This window comes from Stenella coeruleoalba, assembly GCF_951394435.1.
Source record: "Stenella coeruleoalba genome assembly, chromosome: 20".
NCBI lineage: Eukaryota > Metazoa > Chordata > Mammalia > Artiodactyla > Delphinidae > Stenella > Stenella coeruleoalba.
In genome coordinates, this window is record NC_137166.1 from 54,728,030 (window position 1) to 54,750,329 (window position 22,300).

Sequence of the window (22,300 nt, forward strand, 5' to 3'; positions counted from 1 at the left end):
CCTGAGCTACTGTCCCAGCCTCCTCCTTGGAGCATCCTACCTCCAGCCCACCCTGGCCCCAGAGGGGTGCTTTCCTTTTCCGACATTCAGATCTGATCCTGTCCCCCTCTGCTCAAATCCTTCTGTATCCCACTCCACATTGCCTATAGGTAATACCAAAGGCCCTCAGTCAAGGCCTTTGGGATCTGACGCTGCCTATATTCCCACTCTCAGCTCCATTTTACCCTTAGTTCTAAGTTCTCTGACACACGTGGTCAATAAAACACTTCGATGAAGATCACATGAATTACTCCTGCCATGAATCTCTGTCCCACAGAAGGTCATCTTATCGGTTTCTCCAAGACAATCACAACTACATAAACACATGACTCTGGGAAAAATCAAGGATCATGCAACCCACTTTCTGCGTCTACACCCGCAAAAGCAATTGGCAAGATATATTGCAAGGGTCCCGCTGGAAGAGGGGGAAAGGCTAACTAGAGCAGGCGCACGTCTTTTTAGTGAGGAAAATCCTCCTTTCGATGTCTGCAGTGTCCATCCCAGAATTCTGACCTACACCAATCCCTACCTTGTCGAAGACCGTCTCGCACCCCCACCCCTCCCCCATCCCACGCTTAAACCCCTTCTAGAAGGCACCAGGCAGAACAGCTGTAGAACCTTGGGGTGATATGTTGGTGATGTGGTAAAGAACCCAAGCAGAACTAGAATAGAGCGCCGTGGGATTCCTAGGTCAGTTTTCGGGGCCACCCCCGCCCCCTATCCTCTCTCCTGGGGTACGGCGGACGCCTGGAGGTGGCTGGAAAGCCAGTGGACCCCATGTTTTGGGGTTTAGGAGAGTACTCGGATTCTCTTATCTCCCCTTCGGCTTCCAGAAGCTGGACCCCGACCCCCAAAAGTCACAGGATGTAGCGGCCGGCCCGAGTCCCCAGGCTCCGCCTCAGCGGACCATCCCGCTTCGCGGGGCATGCCGGGAGAGAAAGTTCTCGGTCGCGCTGCGAGAACAGCTGAACGGCAGGCCCAGACTACAAGTCCCAGAATACATTGCACCCCGCAGCCCCGGGCGGGCCGTGGTTGTCCTTGGCAACAGCGGGGGTCTACCTGTAGAGCCGGGACTAGGAAGCGCTCGGGAGCTGGGGGAGGGACCAGAGAGAGGCAGAGACTCAGGTGGGGCGACGGAGGGGAGAGACAGGAGGAGACCTGACCGGGCCAATGTTTGGAGAGACCCTCCCAATCACCGGACAGAGATGCACAGAGTATTCCAGAGCCAGCGGGGGAAAGAGGGAGAGAGAGAACTCCAGAGACGAGAGGGATTCACAGAGCCAGAGAGATAAATAGAGTGGGTGAGGAAGGGACAAAGATAGAGTTGGGGAGGGGAGAAGGAGAGGGAGAGGGAGAGAGAGCAACTTAAACATTCCGAGAGAGACCCCCAGCGATGGAGAGATTGACAGAGCCAGAGAGTGGGTCAGAGAGAGCGACAGGCACAGAGAGATACAGAAGGAGGAAGAGGCACGCACGAACGGAGAGCGAGATTCGTAGAGACACAGGAAGGGAGAGAGGCAGAGACAAAAGCATCTACAAAGACACGGACACGGGGAGGAGGGGAGAGAAATCGAGGGAAATAGAAGAGGACATAGAAAATGAGACAGTGAGAGAGACAGAGATTGACTCTCAGAGAGAAAGACACGGAGGGAGGGAGAGACAGATCCACAGAGCCAGAGAGACAAAGAGACAGGGAGAGGAAGAGATTCAGGGAGACAGAAATGCAAGAATTTATGAGATGGGGAGAGACAGAGGGAGACTGATTCACAGTGAGACAGACATGGAGTGAGAGAGACGCACACACCAGGACCCAGAGGGGGTCACAGGATGAGTGACAGACATAAATGGAGATACACAGCGAAGAAAACAGGAAAATAAAAACAGAAATTCTCAGAGATAAGGAAGGAACCCAGACCCACCCAGAGAGACAGAGAGAGCGCCAGGACTAGGGAAAGGAACAGAGACCCAGGGAAATGGACACTCCCAGAGGGAGACCTAGAAGTACAAATTCACAGAAGCCTAGAGAGAGAAATCAAGACTCGGGTGGCATCAGAAAAATTGAGACACCAAGGCTCCCTGCTCACCATTGGACCCCAGCACTAATACAAAGTTTGTGCAATGAAACAGAGTGACACAATCAGACACAGAGATCGGAGAGGAGCTGCAGTGGCCTAACAGGACTCACCGAGGCACCCTAGTCGGGGAGGAAGACGGGGCCGGGCGACAGATTGGGGAGGGGGCAGGGCACGGCTCGGAGGATGTCCCTTCCCTTCAGCCAGCCCCCGGCGTGGGTGTGCGCACGTGTGTGTGTGTGTTGGAGGGGACGGCATTTGTCCCAGGTCTCAAGGAGGGGGACGCCTTTAAGCCGAAACCCCGCCTCTCGGTCGTCATGGCAACGCCTCCCCCCACCCGGGGCTCCCACATTTCAGCAGGTGCCTGAGCTGGAGCTCCCACCACCGACGCCGCCCGTGCCTCCGGCTCCTCCGCGCCCTTGCCCTCGGCTCTCCGCCCCACTCGCCCGCTCCCCCTGGCGGAGCCGGCGCGCCCCGGGGTGCCGCTCCCTGTCCTGCGCGCTCCGCTTCCGGAGGTGCCTCGCCCCTCTCCTTTCCACCTCGGAATCTCCCGCCGGCTCTTTTGCTCTTCCGAGCTTTCGGCTCCTTGCCTTTCCACCTGTTTCCCGAGAAAGGCAGGATCCTGGTCCCTGCTACGTTACTGGGGCCATGGCAGGCCTGGGCCCCGGCGGAGGCGATTCAGAGGGGGGACCCCGGCCCCTGTTTTGCAGAAAGGGGGCTCTGAGGCAGAAGGTGGTCCACGAAGTCAAGAGCCACAAGTTCACCGCTCGCTTCTTCAAGCAGCCAACCTTCTGCAGCCACTGCACTGACTTCATATGGTGAGGGAAGGGGGCTGGGGCCCTGAGGGATAAGGAGACTAGTGCTAAAGACCCCTGACGCACCAGACCCCACAGTGACGAGGAAAGCGGGGGCTGCAGCCCTGGCTCCTGGCCCTAGGGTAGGTGGGGTCTAGGGGCCAGGGCCTGGACTCCTGGGTCAGAGAGAGGAGGGGCTGGGGCCCTGGACTTCTGGGTCTGAAGGAAGGGGCTGGGGGCCTGGGCTCCTGGGTCTGAGAGAAGAGAGACTGGGGGGCCAGAATTTCCGGGTTCTGGAAAGGAGAGGCAGCTGGGGCTCAGACTCCTGGGTCCTGCAGGAGGAGGATGGGAGGACGGAGGCCTCCTATGACTGGCAGAGGTGAGAGGTCCAGGTACCCTTTTCTGCACTGACCTCAGATCCTTGACTCTTACAGGGGGATTGGAAAACAGGGCCTGCAATGTCAAGGTAAGAGCTGGGGACCTGGACTCCCAGGACCCTCAGGAGGGTGGAGGCTGGGGCCCCACAGCCTAGGCTGCTTGGCACACGTGTTCTCTGGTCCCCAGAGAGGCGCGGGGGAGCCCTGGGCGGGGGGGTGTGGCAGAGACAACCTGCAGTGGGGAGGGTGCTCTGACGGCGGGGCCAACGCGGAGGTGGTGCTGGGGGCCCCTCCCTCGGCCGGCTCCAGGTGGGGACAGATATTTGGAGAATCTGTTGCCATGGGAACAGTGAGATTTGGAAAAGGGGAGCTGAAGGGAGGGGGGCTGGAGATGCAAAGTCAGAGCCCCCCCTGCCGTTGCCATGACAACACCACCGTCCTAGGCAGGGGCCGGCCGGGTGGGGTCACCGATGGGCGATGGGCGGGTGGGGGCCGGGAGAGGGGGCCGAGTCCTAAAGCACCAGCTGCTACTTGCTGAGAACTGAGTGAGTCAGGGAGGGGGGCGGGCCGGCAGCGGCGCCCCCAGACTCACTTCTGCCCAAGTTGATGCTCTCTGTTCTGTTGGAGGACCTCTCTCTGTGTTTCCTCTCTTCTAGTTGGCCTGCCTCTCTCCTGGCTTTCTTATCGCAGTCTGTGGGTCTGTGTCAATGGGATCCTGTTTTCTCTCTGTCTCCATCTCTTTCTCTGTCTTCCTCTCTCTTTGTCTCTCTCTCTCTGTCTCTCTATCTCTGTGTCTCTGTCTCCCTTTGGCTGTGGGTATGCATTGGGCTCTCTGTGCTTCCTCTTTTTCTGTGATTCTCTGCATCTCTGTTTCTTTCTTTGGGTCCACGTTTTGAATTTCTGTCTCCCAGTGTCTCTGTCTCTGTCTCTCTGCATGTCAAGGTCTCTTTGATTTTCTCTGTATTGAACTCTATGGGGATCCTCCTCTCCTGGTCTTCTTTCTGTCTGGGTCTCCTCTGTTTCTGATTTTCTGTCCATTGGGGTCTCTCTCTGTCTCTGTGTCTCTATGATTCTCACCTTCAGTCTGCAGCTTTGTGGTTCATCGACGATGCCACGAATTTGTGACCTTCGAGTGTCCAGGCGCTGGGAAGGGCCCCCAGACAGACGTGAGTGCCCAGACACCTGGTTCTTCCTCCTCGGGCTGTGCCCCCGCCCTCACCCCCTCGGCGTCCGTCCCAATTTCTCCTGCTATTTTTAAGGCTGGGAGGGGAGGGGGGCTGGAGAGATAGGGAGAGCTAGTCTGGCCCAGATTCCCTGCCCTTGGCCTGGAAAGGGGGAATGAGAGGGGACCAAGACAGGCTGGGGACCCAGGCGGGGGACAAAGAGGAGACGGGGTGAGGGGACCTCAGCACGGATGTGGACTGTGATCCAGGAGTCAAGAGATTAAAAAAATAGACAGCTGAGGGACAGAGAGAGAGACAGAGAGACAGAGAGAGAAATCGATGCAAGCACCGAGATCCTGAGATGAGACAGAGAGAGAACCCAGAGGTGCAGAAAAAAACAGAGAGCCAGACAGAGAGATTGGGGCAGAGAGAGTGAGAGCAATGGAACAGAGACAGTGACACAGGAGGAAGGAAAAGGGGACCCAGAAAGACTGGGAGAGACAGAGACACAGAAACTCAGAGAGACGGGGCGGTAGATACCCAGAAAGGGAAACTAGAATAGAAAATGGTAGATAAGGATAACAGCTTAGGAGGTGCTGAGAGAGGGAAGCCCAGAGAGATCCTGTCATACACATGCACATGTGCATTTTCAGACACCCTGCCCGTGTACGCACACACACACACATATATATGCATATACAGACCCCTGTGTACACACACACACACACACACACATATATGCATATTAGACCCCCGTGTATGGACACACACGTGCATGTACAGATCCCCCATGTGCGCTCACACAGATACACACAACTGTTCTCTCCCTCCCCCCGCCCCCCAACATCAGGGGCTTACAAGAACTGCCCACCTTGCATGCCTTCCCCTGATCCCTCCTTCACTTTCTTTCTGGCTGTGGGGCTCTTCTCCCTGAGCCTCAGTTTCCTCCTCTATATAATGAGGCTCACCGTCCAGTGTTGACCAATAGAACTTTCTGCAATGATGGAAGCGTTCTGTATCTTCGCCATCCAGCTGCCAGCCACCACAGCTAACTGCCGAGGGACAGAAATTTAAACCCCATTTAATTTGAATTGATTTCAATTTATTTATTTTTTTATTGAAGTATACTCGATTTACAACGTTATGCCAATCTCTTGCTGTACAGCAAAGTAACTCAGTTATACACATATATACATTCTTTTTTAATATTCTTTTCCATTATGGTTTATCACAGGATATTGAATATAGTTCCCTTTGCTATACATTAGGAACTTGTTGTTTATCCACTGATTTCCATTTAAATAGCCACCTGTGGTTAGGGCTACCATGTGGGACAGCATGAGTCTAGATGCCCCCAGTCTTGTTTATTTTTAATTTATTTAATCTATTTATTTTTGGCTGCGTTGGGTCTTCGTTGCTGCGCGCGGACTTTCTCTAGTTGCAGCGAGCGGGGGCTACTCTTCGTTGCGGTGTGCGGGCTTCTCATTGCGGTGGCTTCTCTTGTTGTGGAGCACGGGCTCTAGGCCCGCGGGCTTCAGTAGTTGTGGCATGTGGGCTCAGTAGCTGTGGCTCGTGGGCTCTAGAGCGCAGGCTCAGTAGTCGTGACACACGGCCTTAGTTGCTCTGCGGCATGTGGGATCTTCCCGGACCAGGGCTCGAACCCGTGTCCCCTGCATTGGCAGGGGGATTCTTAACCACTGCGCCACCAGGGAAGCCCGGGAAGCCCCCCACCCCCCGCACCCCGCCCAGGCTTGTTTTCAGGGAAGTCAGGCAGGATAAGAGCCCGGGGTCTGACACAGGGCTGGAGATGGTTTTATGATTAGCAGATGGAGAAAGGCAGAATGAGAGAGAGAGGGAGAGCACCACGGAAGTCCATGAGGCACGTTGCCAGCTTGTCAGGTCGAGAAAATTGAAGTTTACGTAGAGGATGTGACCTCTGAGAACACATATCGAGCACCACTGTCTACGAGCACCTATATACGTTATGATTGGGCTGCCTCGCCTGCCTCCACCACCAGCAAACACTACATCTGAGTCATCCAGGGCTCATTGCGTGCACGCATCAGGTATCTTGTATATAGTATAGGACTGACTCTGCTTAACAGCTTGTAAGGTTAGGTATTGTTCCTGTCCTCATCTGACCGGGGCTCCTGGGCCAGGACACCTGGGCTTGAATCCCACCTCCACCGCGTATTGGTTCTGTGACCTTCCAAAAGTTTATTTACCTCTCTGCACCTCTGGAGTTCCTTGTCTATAAAATGGGGATGGTAACCATGCCCTCATCTTGTAGGACCGTTTTAAGGACTAAATGAGTCAAATACTTGGGACAGCACCTGGTACATAGCCAGACACAAAGTATTAATTATTATCATTGTAAAATTATTACTATTACTGATGAGGAAACAGAGGACCAGGTCTTTCCTCTATATCACTCTGGCTTTCTTTTCCTTTGTGAAGCACTAAGCTTTTAATCTTGTTGTCAGCAACACAGATCAAGGGCTTAAGAAATGCTCAGGGCTCGACAAGCATGATTTCATTCAATCTTCACAAGAACCCTTTCAGGGAGGGCTCATGGCCCCATTTTATGGGGAGGAAACCTGAGTCTCTAAAAAGGGTGGTGTGGGGGGAGGCCACACAGCTGGGTGGTCGGGAGAGTCAAAAATCTGGACCCTGATCTTTCGAACTGGAGCCACAGTACTGTCTCCTCTTTAATAGCTACTTTCACCTTGAGGATAATCGCAACAGCTTCTGTGTCAGGTACCCTGCTGGGAATTTTCACCCACAGCATCTCATTTCATGCGGCAGGAACACTTTGAGCCAGGGTCAGATGAAGATCTTCAGAGGTCCAGCACATGCACCTGCCAACACCCTCCCTCCGTCCAAGTATAATTCAAAATAGAATCCCCACTAAACTGCAAAATAAGTGAAAGCCCAAGAATGTCCTGAATTTTCACCCTAGGGATAACTCTTGCAATGCATTCGTAGAAAAAGGCAAATATCAGATTATTTAACACTCAGACATTGCTGAGGGTGGAAGGAGGAATGCTTTTATTGGTGTCTTAAATTCATGCTTAATTGGACTCGACATTTAGCATCTCTTCAAGATATACATTATTTCCACTGTGCAGAGGAGGGCGCTGAGCCTCAAAATTGGGCACTTACTTGTCTGAAATCACGCAGCTGGGAAATGGCCCAGCTCTTTTTTTTTTTTTTTTTTTTTTTGCGGTACGCGGGCCTCTCACTGTTGTGGCCTCTCCCGTTGTGGAGCACAGGCTCTGGACGCGCAGGCTCAGTGACCATGGTTCACGGGCCTTAACCGCTCCGCGGCATGTGGGATCTTCCCGGACCGGGGCACGAACCCGTGTCCCCTGCATCAGCAGGCGGACTCTCAACCACTGCACCACCAGGGAAGCCCAGGCCCAGCTCTTGATTAAGCCCAAGGGTATGTGGGGACTGCAGTAAAATCACTAATAATAACCACAGCAGTAATGACAGCAGTGACGCTACTGAGCACATTTAACATGCCAGACACGGCTCTGTTGTTTACACTTAATGTTTCATTTAGGTCACCTGGGTCCCTAAAACTGAGAGGTCATATTCTCCATCCCACAGGGGGCTCAGAGTAGGCAGATCATCAGCGGGTAGACATTGACAGAGGCTGACAGTGAGTGATCTGAGGTTCATGGTGGCCCACAAGTCCTCGGGAGAACAGCTTGTGGAAGGTTGGGGATTAGGGACTATGGGACTTTGGAAGCCTACGCTTCCTTCAGGTTCTTCCCAAATGCCACCTTCTTAGTGAAACCTTCCCTGATCACTCTATTTCACAATCCCCTTTTCTTCTTCATTTTTGTCCAGAGCACCTATTACCATCTGTAATACTATATATTTTACATATCGTGTTTATTTTCTCTCTCCCTCCATTAGAAAGTAAAGTCCACATGGACAGGAGTTTTCCTTTGTTTTGCTCAGGGCTGGGTCCCGGCACCAGGAACCGTGCTGGCACACAGGAGGTGCTCAATAAATATTGTAGAGTGAATGAGTGAGGTGGAGCCGCAGGAAGACGGGAGAGCAGGGCGGAAGAGAAAGAGTTCAGGGGGCTGTTCTTTTAGGACGCCCTGCAGACCCCTTCTGACCGGCTCCTCCCTACCCCCAGGATCCCCGGAACAAGCACAAGTTCCGTCTGCACAGCTACAGCAGCCCCACCTTCTGCGACCACTGTGGCTCCCTCCTTTACGGGCTGGTGCACCAGGGCATGAAGTGCTCCTGTGAGTCCACGCTTGCTGCGCCCGCCAGAACTTGGCGCTTCTGGGGCCCCTGCAAAAGTGCAGTGTCTGGGTTTCCGGTAAATGCTGGGGAATGGAGTCTGGGGTTAAGGGCGGGACCTGAAGTGCTACCCTCAGTTCTGTTCCCCCAGGCTGCGAGATGAACGTGCACCGGCGCTGTGTGCGCAGCGTGCCCTCTCTGTGCGGTGTGGACCACACGGAGCGCCGCGGCCGCCTGCAGCTGGAAATCCGAGCTCCCACTTCGGATGAGATCCACGTCACGGGTGAGACCCCGCCCCCTCGCCTGGCCCCGCCCCTTTACCGGAGCGTGAGGAACCGATTGAATGCCCCTGAGCTGCCCACCCCGCCCCGCCCCCCGACTCAGAAAGGCCACGCCCCTCGCGGAGGTCGCACCCACACTCCTGACCCCACCTGCAAAAGCTGAACACCACTCGGCCGCGCCCCTTCTAGCTCGAGGCCCCTTCTCCAGCCATGCCTCTGGCGCCTCTTAATGGCTGTTCTGGGCATCAAGGTCCTGGGGGGTGGAGGGGTGGGGGGTGGGGAATGAGAGAAGAGCTGGTTCCGAAGGAGGTTCGGGTTTACTAGTGGTGATATGGCCAGGGTCCCGACTCCTGGGTCCTAATGGAGCCAGGGTCTTTGGGTTTGATTTCTGGGTCACTGGCTGGGGAAAGGGCTTCATGCCCTGTCTTCTGGGCACTGGAGAAGTAAAAGATCAAAAACACCTGGGTCTTGAGAGAGGCTGCGGAGAGATTGGAATTCTTGACTGCTGGCTGGGGAGAGGCTCGGGGGCTTCTTCCTGGATCTCTAACCCCATCTACCCTCCTTCCCCTCCCCGCTCAGTTGGCGAGGCCCGTAACCTCATCCCAATGGACCCCAATGGTCTGTCTGATCCCTATGTGAAACTGAAGCTCATCCCAGATCCTCGGAATTTGACAAAACAGAAGACCCGGACGGTGAAAGCCACGCTAAACCCTGTGTGGAACGAGACCTTTGTGTTGTGAGCCTCGGGTGCAGGGGAGGCTGTAATTACTGATAGAGAATGATCTGAGGGTCCTGGTGGCCCAGAACACCCCAGAGAGCAGGTGTTAGCATTGGGGGAATCCCAAAAAGGGCAGAAGAAGGTGGTGGGAGAAGAAAATGAAGTGGTTGAGGGAGAGGGACAGAGATACAGAAGGCGAGAGACAGACATCTGTGTGTTTGATCTCCATCAAAGCTCACCGCTTTAGAATGAGACAGGGATCCGAGAGAGAGGTAGACAGACCCTGCAACTCAGAAGAAGAGACATAAACCCAAAGAGAAACACGGAAGGAATGGCGATGGGTGGGTGGCAGGGAGGGAAAGAGAAGCCAACTGACAGAAAGACAGACGGACAGATCTGGAGGGAGGAGAGGGGCCCCGTGAAAAGGAGAGGCCTGGAGAGAAAGGCCGGGAGACAGAGATGGGGAAGAGCCAGGGAGGGAGGGAGACTGAGAGCTGTCTAGGTTTACTTAGGGCCCAGACAGGGAGAGAGACGCTCTTCGGCAGGACCTGGGGTGGCAAAACAATTTACAGAGCAGGAAACAGGACCCCCAGCTCCCCGGGTTTTCCTGCTCTTCCCCAGGGCGGAAAGGTGGGCAGCCAAGAGCCGGGCCCCTCATTGTGCCACTCCCTTCCCGCAGCAACCTGAAGCCGGGGGACGTGGAGCGCCGGCTCAGCGTGGAGGTGTGGGACTGGGACCGGACTTCCCGCAACGACTTCATGGGTGCCATGTCCTTTGGCGTCTCGGAGCTGCTCAAGGTTCCCGTGGACGGCTGGTGAGGGCGGGGGCGGGGCCGGGCGGGGCTGGGGGCGGGGCCCCTGCATCTGCATCAACTTCCGTGGGTGGTCCCTCTTCTCTAGGGCACTATCTTTTCTACCTCCCTGTGCTTCTTTCTCTCTTTCCCCCGCCCCTCTCTCCTTATCTCACTCTTTCTCTCTCCTTCTCCGTCTCTCTGTCTCTTCCCCCCGTCTGATGTCACTGCCGCTCCCGCGGGTACCCCCCTCCCCGTCCGTCTCCCCTCCTCCTGCCCGCCTCTGGTCTCCGTCTGTGTGTCAGGTACAAGTTACTGAACCAGGAGGAGGGCGAATATTACAATGTGCCAGTGGCTGATGCTGACAACTGCAGCCTCCTCCAGAAGTTTGAGGTACCCAGACCCCGGCTTCCCCACAAGGAGCCCAGCCCAGTCACCCACAGTTCAGAGCTGGCCTTTCCCAAACTCCATCGCTCGTTGCCCACTGGCCCTGGGACTAAAATTCCCAGAAAGCCCTGGAGTTCTTTCTGGTCTTCTAGGGCACTGCTGGGAATTAGAGCTCCTATCCATCCCCCTGGCTTGGGGGTCTGGGGACCCCCATCCCCTGCTTTAGGGCAATCTCCTACCTCTCTGGGGGCTCTGACTCTGGCTTTCTTCTCCCCCAGGCCTGTAACTACCCCCTGGAACTGTACGAGGTGAGCAGAGCTGGAGGCCTGGAATGGAGACAGTTTCCTTTCCTGTGGTCTGTATCCGTCCCCCCACCTCTCTCTCCTCCAACATCTGTCTTCATTTCCACACACATGGGTTGAGTACATACTTGGTGGCAGGTCTTGTGTTTGCTGAGTAATCCTAGCTCTCCAGAGCCGAATCTGACCCGCAGGCAACTCCTCAAGGTAGGGACACAGTCACAGATACTCAGATTCCAGGATGATGTGCTAAATTAGAGGTAGCTCAGGGAACAAAGAAGCGTAGAGGAGGCACTAACCCCAGCCTGGGGCCAGGGGGTTGGGGTGGAGGTGGTCAGGGAGGACTTCCCTAAGGAGGTGACACCCGAATTGCTCCTTGAGTTTTTCTGCCTATTTATCACTGTGCCTTTCTCTCCTCCATTGGTTTTTTGACTTACTGAACACCTATTTCCTGAGGTTTTATGTAAACCAAGCCCTATTTTGGGAGTAGAATCAGGCCATTCCCTGGGGAGCTCCTCTTTCAATATAGGAGAAAGTTACAGATAGAGAAGGAGTGTGTTTGATCACGGAGATGGCTTCAGGCACTAGGGAGTCCTAAGCCTCTGGCAGGACCTGGGGGAGTCAGAGAAAAGTTCGTAGACAGGAAGTGCAGGATTCCCCAGGCAAAGGACAGGGAGACGAGATTTCCAGGTCAAGGAAGGAATAATGCGCTCGTTCTCTCTCTCTCTCCCATTTATTCTTTCAAAAAACATTTTGTTGAGCCCTCTGTGTGCATGGTTCTAATCACTGGGGATAGAGCAGAAAACAAGAGAGAGAGAGAGAGAGAGAAAGAGAGAGAGAGAGGGAAAGAGAGAGAGAGAGAGACAACCTCCTCCCCTCGTGGGGCTTACCCTTGGAAGGCATTCAACAAAATAAAGGAGTGAATGATCCTAGGTCAGAAGGTGATATGTGATTGTGGAGAAAAATAAATGCTAAAGAGGATAGGGAGTGCTGTTTTTTGAGATTTTTTTTTTTTTTTTTGCGGTACGTGAGCCTCTCACCGTTGTGGCCTCTCCTGTTGCGGAGCACAGGCTCCGGACGCGCAGGCTCAGTGGCCATGGCTCACGGGCCCAGCTGCTCCGCGGTACGTGGGATCTTCCTGGACCGGGGCACGAACCCGTGTCCGCTGCATCAGCAGGCGGACTCTCAACCACTGCGCCACCAGGAAAGCCGTTTTGAGATTTTAGTAGCAATAAGCAGAGAAGCCTTCACTGAGAAAGTGACCTTTGGGCAAAGACATAAAGGAGATGAAATAGCGAGCTGTGAGGATAGTGGAAAGCCTTCCAGGTGGAGGGAAGATCACGTGCAAAGGCCCTGAGGTGGGCCCAGACCAGCAGTGAGGCTGGAGCAGAGGGAGGGATGAGGGATGAGGGTGGGAAGAAGTAGGAGATGGAGTCAGAGAGAGAAGGGGTGGGGGTAGCCTCGTCATTTATTGGAAGGATTTTGGCTTTTAAACCAAGTGAGATGGGAGGGCATTGGAGGTGGCCTGAGATGATTTCTATTTGGGCAAGATAACTGCCTCTGTGTCAAGAAGAGATGGTGGAAGGGGGAAGAAGGCTATCGTGAAGGCCCAGAGGGGAGTTGCCAGTGGCTTCGCCCAGGGGACAATGATGGTAAAGGTGTTCAGGTTCTGGGTGTGCTCTGAACATAGAGCAACAGGTTGTGCGTTCAGCACGCATCTCCCGAGACCTTCATCCACTCAACCACTCCTGCTGAGACCCAAGTCATGTGCTGGGTGATGGTAGAAAAACAGAAGGGAGGGAGACACAGTCTCTGACTTTAACGGACGTTGATTTCTGGCTCTGTTTTTTACCTGCTGTGTGACTTCGGGCAAGTTACTTAATGTCTCTGTGCCATCGTCTCTAAAATGGGGGGTGGGGTGGGTGACAAGGGTCTCCTGGAGGATCAATGGCATATAGTAAGCTATCTAAGTGCTAGTTGAATAATAAACCCTCCAGGCTACGGGAAATCAGAGAAAGTTCTTAAGCCAGAGATGGGGGTGGAGACAACTTTTTTTCTCTCTCCATCTTTCCATCTCTCCCCGTCCCTTTCGTTCTTGGGTGCTGTCTCTCTGAGGGGCACCTCCTTATCCCCTTCTGGGGCCTGACTAGCTTTGGATCTCTCCCCTTTCTCACAGAGGGTGCGGATGGGTCCTTCTTCCTCTCCCATCCCCTCCCCATCTCCTAGTCCCACTGACTCCAAGCGCTGTTTCTTCGGGGCAAGCCCTGGACGTCTGCACATCTCTGACTTCAGCTTCCTCATGGTTCTAGGAAAAGGCAGTTTTGGGAAGGTTGGATTCCTGGGGCTCTGGGAGAAGTGGGAGAATGTCTGGGGGTGGGGCTCAGGTTTCTGGTTCTTAGAGCTGAAGTGCAGCGGGGAGGGAACTAGGCTACTGAGTCCCCAAAGAGAGTTTGATGGGTCTCTTGAGTTCCTGGAGAGGAGAGGCATAAAGATGTGGCTACTTTCTCTGAGGGAGTAGTTGGCAAAGTCAGGGCATCTGGTCCCCTGAGAGGGAGAGGGAGGACCTGGGACTCCCATTCGTTTGTGTCCTTGAAAGGGAGGGGTAGGGACCCGCACCTCTGGTTCCCAAGATGGACTGGGCCTTTCCCGCCTCTGCCCCTAGGTGATGCTGGCCGAGCGCAGGGGCTCCGATGAGCTCTATGCCATCAAGATCCTGAAGAAAGACGTGATTGTCCAGGATGACGACGTGGACTGCACCCTGGTGGAGAAACGCGTGTTAGCCCTGGGGGGTCGAGGCCCCGGAGGCCGGCCCCACTTTCTCACCCAGCTTCACTCCACTTTCCAGACCCCGGTAAGAAAGGAGGTGGCAGAGGCCGGCTCAGGAGCCCTGCCTCATCCCCACTGGATGTATCAAGCATTTGCTTTGAGATTCTGAGTTTTTGGCAAGGCGGAAGAACCCTGTGAACTCTGATTGGGTGTGGCGGGCTCCTCAGTGGGCGTGGCCAGAATGCAGGTGCCCCTGGAGGGCGTGGCCACGAGGCTAGGATCCTGCGTGGGAGTGGCCTGAATCCCCTAGGTCTTGAGTGGGTGTTTTTTGAGTAAGGGCTTCTGGAGTAAAAGAATTCGTGGAGAATGTCTTCTAAGTGAGCATGCCTGTAAGTGGGCTCTGAGTGGTGAGGTGGTCACTCTTGGATTCTGAGTTAAGGACTTGTCAGAAACAGGGTGTTTCCCGAAGGCTGTGGAATGGGACAACTGTCAGGGGTTAGAGAAAACGTGACTCTACTTCCAAGAGCTCTGAGTGGGCGTAGCCAGCTTCCTGGAGGTTTTGTTTTGTTTAAATTTTTATTCAGTTATTTATTTATTTTTGGCTGGATTGGGTCTTCATTGCTGCACATGGGCTTTCTCTAGTTGCCGCGAGCGGGGGCTACTCTTCGTTGCGGTGCGCGGGCTTCTCATCGCGGTGGCTTCTTTTGTCGTGGAGCATGGGCTCTACGTGCGCGGGCTTCAGCAGTTGTGGCACACAGGTTTAGTTGCTCCATGGCATGTGGGATCTTCCCGGACCAGGGCTCGAACCCGTGTCCCCTGCACTGGCAGGCAGATTCTTAACCACTGCGCCACCAGGGAAGTCCCCTTCCTGGAGTTTTTTAAAAATTAGTACTGTATCGGGAATTCCCTGGTGGTCCAGTGGTTAGGACTCCACGCTTCCACTGCAGGGGGCCCAGGTTCAATCCCCGGTCGGGGAGCCAAGATCCTGCAAGTGGCACGGCACGGCCAAAAAAATAAAAATAAAATAAATTAAAAATTACTATCATTTGCTAGTGAGGCCTGAACAACTTTGGTTCCTAACAGGTGGCCATGATTGCATATGCATGTGAGTGGGTGTGGAAAGAGGTTTCAGTATCCCAGGGATTTCAAGCAAATGGTGGGCCTCAATCCTAAATTCCGAGAATGGAGGACCGGAACACCCGACAGTTTGGAGTAACAGGGGATGGGGTGGGTGGAGATTCTGCGGTGGCCCGTTGAGAATCTTCGGGGCCTCCCTGTGGGCACAGACAGTTGCTCTGGATTTCTGATTGGGTGGATCCAGAGCCTTTGTCTCAAGTGGGCAGGGATGGACGTTTCCAACCCCTGGTGGGCGTGTCCTTGCCTCTAAGTCCCGTCCACTCCTCCCCAGGATCGCCTGTATTTTGTGATGGAGTATGTCACTGGGGGCGACTTGATGTACCACATTCAGCAGCTGGGCAAGTTTAAGGAGCCCCATGCAGCGTGAGTCTTGGCCAAGAGAGGAGGGTAGAGGGAAAGTGGAAGGGAGTGGGCTCCAGTCTCTGGCCTTCTGACTCCCCACCTCCACCTCCAGGTTCTACGCAGCAGAAATCGCCATCGGCCTCTTCTTCCTTCACAATCAGGGCATCATCTATCGGTGAGCAGTCCCAGGCCTTTCAGGGGAGGGAATCAGACCCCCAGAAGAGAAGGAATTTGAGCTTAAGGCTCCAGCCCGTTGAACTGTACCCTTCCCACCCCCAGGGACCTGAAACTGGACAACGTGATGCTGGATGCTGAAGGACACATCAAAATCACTGACTTTGGCATGTGTAAGGAGAACGTCTTCCCCGGGACCACAACTCGCACCTTCTGTGGGACCCCAGACTACATAGCCCCCGAGGTAATCCTGCCTCCACTGCTCTTGGTGCCCTCCCAATTCACTGAGTAGGTGTGGCTGGTCGTCCAGTATTCAGAGTATGGGGACTTGACCCTGGGGTCTTTACCTGGGCCGTGGGGGTTCCGACAGCAAGCAGCAAAGAGAGGCTCTGGCGGAGCGTTGTAAGTGGGCGGAGCTGAGTCTCTAAATAGGCAAAGTGGGGGGACCTGTGGGTGAATGTTCGAAAAGAGAAGGACCAGCTCTAGGGATTCTAGGAGAACAGGGCCTGTTACTGGACTGTTCTAAGAAGGTGGAGATGATTTCTGGTGTACTCTGAGTGGGTGGGCCCCATCCCCCAGAACATTAGGCATGTGGAGGGTGTCCCCTGAATATTTCAAGTGGGCAGAGTATGCTCTGATTTTGTTGCGGGGGGGTGAAGCTAATGATCTAACTGTATATACGTAGACTGAGAGCACGTCCTGACCTCTCACTTGATGGAAGAGGTGGGGTTGGTGGTGCCCTTCTTGATCTTTCCTGGCGATTCTATGATAGTGCTCAAGTAACCAATGCCAGTGGTTTCAAAACATAGCTGGTAATCAGAATCACCTGGGGAGATTTTGAAACATACACACATCTTCCTGCCTCTGCCTCTGGCCTATTGTGGCTGGGATTCTTCAGGGCCGGGGACATCTCTCTTTAAACAGTCCCCTAGGAATTCCCTGGTGGCGCAGTGGTTAAGAATCCGCCTGCCAGGGCTTCCCTGGTGGCGCAGTGGGTAAGAATTGCCTGCCAATGCAGGGGGCACGGGTTCGAGCCCTGGTCTGAGAAGATTCCACATGCCACGGAGGAACTAAGCCCGTGTGCTTGCGCTCTAGAGCCCGTGTGCCACAACTACTGAAGCCCTCACACCTTAGAGCCCGTGCTCTGCAACGGGAGAGGCCACCGCAATGAGAAGCCCGCGCACTGAAAGGAAGAGTAGCCCCCACTCGCCGCAACTAGAGAAAGCTTGCGCACAGCAACGAAGACCCAACATAGCCAGAGAATCCGCCTGCCAATTCAGGGGACACGGGTTCGAGCCCTGGTCCGGGAAGATCCCTCGTGCCGCGGAGCAACTAAGCCCGTGCACCACAACTACTGAGCCTGTGCTCTAGAGCCCGCGAGCCACAACTACTGAGCCCACATGCCACAGCTACTGAAGCCCGTGCGCCTAGAGTCCATGCTGCACAACAAGAGAAGCCACCACAATGAGGAGCCTGCGCACCGCAACGAAGACCCAACACAGCCAAAATTAATTAATTAATTTTATTTTTTACAAAAGCCAAAAAACAGTCCCCTAGAAGAATCTGATATGTGTCCAGATTTAAGACTCTCTGGTCTCTGAAATTCTGCCCTATGCACCTGATATTGTAAGGAGAGAGTCCAGTTACCTAGATATTCCGGATGCGTGGAACTTGCGACTTGGTCTTTAGATAGTCTTTATATTTGGGACCAAAGGAATGTTCCAAGTAGGTAGAGTTTGTTTCCCAAATTTTCCAGAGGATGGAGCCAAAGTATTCTGAATGGGAAAAGTTTGTGCTGAAAACATTTAAAGTGGGTAGGGTTCCCAGGCGGTGAAGCCAGAGGGGCCCTAGGTTTCTTGAATCACAAATCATAATCCCTTGCCTTCCTTCCTCCCCTGCTAGATCATTGCCTACCAGCCCTATGGGAAGTCTGTCGACTGGTGGTCCTTTGGGGTCCTGCTGTATGAGATGCTGGCGGGGCAGGTAAGGGAAGGTGGGGAGAGGCTGGTTTGACTAAAGGCAACACGGATGGGGTGCCACCTGTTACATGGCCATCATCTCAGGAGGAGCCGGTCATGTCCGTCTGTAGGCTAATAAGAAGCTGTGGGGAAGGTCAGCCAGATAGGAGAGCGCTCTCCGTGGTCCTGAAGCATTATCTTCCCACAGGCTAGGGGTTCCTCACTTTTCTTGTGTCACGGACCCCCTTCTCAGAACAATGTTTTTAAATGCATGAAGTAAGATAATAGCATTACAAAAGAAGCCAATCATGTTGAAATATGGTTATCAAAATGTTAAAGGTTTAATTGAGTAATTTAACCAGCTAAATAAATTTAAATGTGTACGGTTGTCTAAACATATTAGAATATGGACCTATATGTGATATCCTACTAATGAAGTAAATGGTAATATCTCACAGGAATAGGAAGTAAATAGGAAGGTCTACCAGTAATTTTGAAGTAGAGATGACTGATTTTTTGAGATATTTGCAACTCTTAGGTGCTAAGAAAATATCTGTGATTTCCATTGGTGATGAAGTGACAGTTACCACTATTTGGGTTTGTTTCCTATAATTGCCATGAATGCTGAATTTGTTTTAGATTTTAAAGAATAAAGATGCATGTTTTTTTCCCATCCAAATTCATGGCCCCCCTCAATGGTGTAAACAGATGCCCTAGACTTCACATTAAGAAGCTTTGCCTGGGTACTGCTTCTGCTAATCCCAGAAGACTGGAGGCCACTCATCCAACCGGGAGAATGCTTTTACAGCTTTTCCTGCAGTTTTTCTCTCTTCTATTTAAATGACACGTTGCCTAATTAATACCCTGCCAATTTACGTAGCAGAGAAAGAGAGACAGAACCTCAAAGAGGTGCAGAGAGCTGAAGCATCTGAGATAGAAAACAACAGAGTCTGAAAGTGTGAAAGATACAGCTTTTGCGGTTTGGTCAAATTTTTCCCTAGGAATTTGGGCGCCCAGGGGTGGGCTGTGTTCATGGTGGGCAGTGAGGGTGTGGAAGGTGCGGCCAGGTAGTTTGCCGAGTCTCTGACTATCCTCTCTACTTCCTTAGCCCCCATTTGATGGGGAAGACGAGGAGGAACTGTTCCAGTCCATCATGGAACAAACTGTCACCTACCCCAAGTCGCTTTCCCGGGAAGCTGTGGCCATCTGCAAGGGGGTGAGAGACCTAACTCCTAGATTCTCCAGACCCATAAGCCACACGCCCCACTGCTGCTGTCCAGGGCTGCCCACACGTTGTCTACGTGCACCTTAGGAAAAGGCACCCGTTCCTCAAGTTGCTTTACTCCCGTCCGCTGAAAAAATTTATATAATACAGAGATTTTGTTAGAACAATAACATACTGCCCTGCTGCCACCTGCAGTCCAAGGATGGCCTCTATCCTGTCCTCCTGTGCTAGCTCCTCTCCCCAGCTCATGGCAGGAAGTGCTGGAAGGCCAAGGCTTGCCTCTCCTGCACTGGCTGGGTCAGGTGAACCTAACTCCTGCCACTTTTCTTCCTGCGGGATCTCGGTTGGGCAAGTCACCAAAACTCTGGGAGCCTCAGTCTCCTTCTCTGGGGTTGTGGAGTTAAGGCAGGAGGAAGAGACTAGCCTATAGCAGCTGTTCAACAGATGTTAGGACATTTCTGCTTCTAGCTCCCGTCTCCACGTCTCTCTGACTATCTCTCTCTGGGCTTCTGTCTCATCCCGCTGCCTCCATCTACATATCATGGGGCTTTCTGTGTTGCTACCTTTTTTTCTGTGTCCTTCGGGAATCTCTGTCCCCCTTTTGCATCTTTGTTCTCCTCTCTCTGGGTCTCTGTCTCCCCTTTCTCTGAGTCTCTGCCCTCATATGGGGTCTTCATCCCTCTCTCTGGGCATTTGTCTCCTGGGTCTCCATCCTCTTCTCCTTCTGGACCTTTGTCTCCCCCCACCCCTGCCCCTGCTTGTCTCTTACCTTCTCTGGGTATCTGTCCTCCCTCTGAGTCTCCTCCTCTCTCTGGATCTCTATTCCCCCCTTTCTCTGGGTCTTCAATCTCCTCTCTCTCCCCCCTTCTCCCTCTCTGACACTTTCCCTCTTTCCTTCTCTCCCTCCATCCCCCATCTGGGATTCTTTCCGTTTCCCTTCCTCTCTTTCTGGGTTTCTCCGCCCCTCATACCCTCACACCCTAATTTTGCTTCTTTCTTTGTCTCTCCCTGGGTCTCTGGATCCGGGTTTCATCTACCCCATCTCATTTATTCCCCCTCTTCCTCTTTCTCTCTCCCTTTCTTCCTTCCACTCCCTCCCCCCATCTCTGTCCCATCTCCCCCTGCCCCCCCCCATTCTTCTCTTTCTGGATCTCTATGCTTGTCTCTCTGTTCCTCCTTGCTTGTCTTCCTCTCTCTCTGTCGTTCTCTGGGCCTCCCTGTCCGGGACTGTGTATGTCTGTCCGTCTCCCTCCGTGTTTCCTACAGTTCCTAACCAAGCACCCAGCAAAGCGCCTGGGCTCGGGGCCAGATGGAGAACCCACCATCCGAGCTCATGGCTTTTTCCGTTGGATCGACTGGGAACGGCTGGAACGATTAGAGATCGCGCCTCCTTTCAGACCCCGCCCGGTCAGTCACCTTCTGGGAACGAAATCTTGGCCCCTAGAGGGTGGAATATCCATGAGCTCCAGTACTTCATGTTTCCCTCCCGGTGTTTCCCACAGTGTGGCCGCAGCGGCGAGAACTTCGACAAGTTCTTCACGCGGGCGGCGCCAGCGTTGACTCCCCCAGACCGCCTAGTTCTGGCCAGCATCGACCAAACCGAATTCCAAGGCTTCACCTATGTCAACCCGGATTTCGTGCACCCGGATGCCCGCAGCCCCATCAGCCCAGCACCTGTGCCAGTCATGTAATCTCACCTGCCGCCACTAGGTGTCCCCATGGCTCCCTCCGCCGCGCCAGCCTTACCCCTACCTCACGCGCCCCCGTACTTCACCACCCCCTCTCCAATTCTAGATCTTGCTCCCCAACGTTCTGGCCTCTGCCCTCCCCCTCCCTGCCCCGGGTTCCAGATGCCCCTCCCAAGCGTTCCTGGCATTCTAAACTGCATACAATCTCTGGAGTCTTACCGTGTTCTAGATTCTGCTGGGCTGAGCCCTAGATTCTGACCTGCCTCAGTGTTCTGGATTCCGCTCCACCAAGTTACAGAGCCACCAACACCATCCCAACTCCAAGGAGTTCTAGACTCCATCTTGGTAGAATCTATGCCTCTTCTTCTTCTTCTTTCTTATTTCTGGGAAATAGCGTCACAGGGCGGGCTGTTTCAGACTGGGATTTCAGGACAACCCCCCCCCCCCCGAGGCCCCACCTACCTCCACTCCATTCTGGAGTAAGTGGGAAGCTGTGCCTCTGTGCTCCAGTGCCCCTCTTCTACACTCTGGGGATTCCTGGGATGTATGGAGGATTCTCTCCCCAGCTGTTCTCAGTCAGCTTTTGTCCTAGACTCCCCATCCTAAACCCACCACTGCATGGCTTCTCCAGTCCTGCTTGGAACCCAACCCCTACCCCAGTGCCTGCCACTCTCGGGGTCTCTCCCCACCCCCAATCCTCTGCCTCTCCCACCCTGCCACAGCTGCTGGAGAATAAATTTGGGATGCTGATGCTGAAGTGTTTGGATGTTTTCTTCTAAGCTTGGAGAATGAAGGGGGTGTGCAGGTGGGACAACGACTATACATAGAAGCAAACAGAGACAGAGGCTGAGGAAGGGTCTGCAGAGAGAGAGGGAGAACGCAGAGACCCATAAAGTGAGAGATGATACCCACAGCATGAGGGTAAGACCTGGAGAAAGCAGAGAGAGAGAGAGAGAGAGCGAGAGCGAGAGCGAGAGCGAGAGCGAGAGCGAGAGAGAGAGAGCGCGCGAGCGAGCTACACACAGAGTGCCATAGAGAGGACCAAAGTGGACACGTGCAGGAAGAGGCAGCGGTGTACTCATAGACCACTGAGCGTGTCAGGTAGAGATCCCGGGCACAAAGACAAGCACGCACATATTCGCCCAGAGCAATAAAGCTCACACACTGGCACACTGAGACCCAGCGACTGGGAAGTCCTAAGAGGGAGGATGAAAGGCAAGCCTGCTATTGAGAGACCCTCCAAGACAGAGACACCCGTGAGCTTAAGAATCAGAGACTGAGGCAGAGGGCAGGCAGATGCGCCCTCCGGGCCTCTTTCCCCTGACCCACTTGTGAGTGAGGGGCGTGGAGAGGGCAGTCCAAATAGACTACACTTCCCAGCAGACACTGCGGCGGACCCTTCCCCCAAGTGCGGCTCCCGCCGCCAGGGCTGATGGGAAGTGTAGTCCCTGGACAGGGACAGGCCAATGGAATGGTGTGCCTCTGTCTGTATATTTGGAGGGGACCGAGCTTCAAAGCTTCGCAGGCTCCCTCGGGGAACCCCGGCGTCTCTTGGTCCCTGCAGGCTCTTGGGTTTCCGGGATTCGGCCCAGTTGGATGCTGGGGCTTCTCCTCTCTTTCCCAGCACCGCCGCGGTACCCCCATCCGGTGCCCGCGGCCCCCAGCCCCTGCTCCGACCCTCGGCGGGCGGCCTGCCCCTTTAAGAGTGGCCCCGCTGACATCACGGCGGGGGGGGTGGGTGCTGGCCCGGCTCCCGGCTCCGCGGCGGCTGCAGGACCCGGCTCCGCTCTGCGCCCGCCTGCTGCTCAGGGGACCCCGGCCCGGGAC

At 54.2% G+C, this 22,300-nt stretch overlaps 1 protein-coding gene across 2 annotated transcripts; it reads left to right on the forward strand.

Moving 5' to 3' along the window:
- Positions 1 to 2,647: 2,647 nt before the first annotated feature.
- On the forward strand, positions 2,648 to 20,476 carry PRKCG (protein kinase C gamma; the record flags this gene model as incomplete). Of its 2 annotated transcripts, XM_079906919.1 has the most annotated exons (18): positions 2,648 to 2,929; positions 3,340 to 3,371; positions 4,366 to 4,448; positions 8,599 to 8,710; positions 8,860 to 8,991; positions 9,569 to 9,725; positions 10,387 to 10,521; positions 10,803 to 10,890; positions 11,163 to 11,192; positions 13,360 to 13,512; positions 13,846 to 14,034; positions 15,358 to 15,449; positions 15,541 to 15,603; positions 15,708 to 15,846; positions 17,505 to 17,585; positions 18,669 to 18,776; positions 20,052 to 20,192; positions 20,288 to 20,476. In XM_079906919.1, exons 1-18 carry the CDS (start codon positions 2,760 to 2,762, stop codon positions 20,474 to 20,476), a joined length of 2,094 nt encoding a protein of 697 aa, XP_079763045.1. In that variant the 5' UTR covers positions 2,648 to 2,759. The 2 variants fall into 2 exon arrangements, with proteins under 2 accessions (XP_079763045.1, XP_079763046.1); XM_079906920.1 differs by lacking the exon at positions 13,360 to 13,512.
- Between the last annotated feature and the right edge of the window lie 1,824 nt (positions 20,477 to 22,300).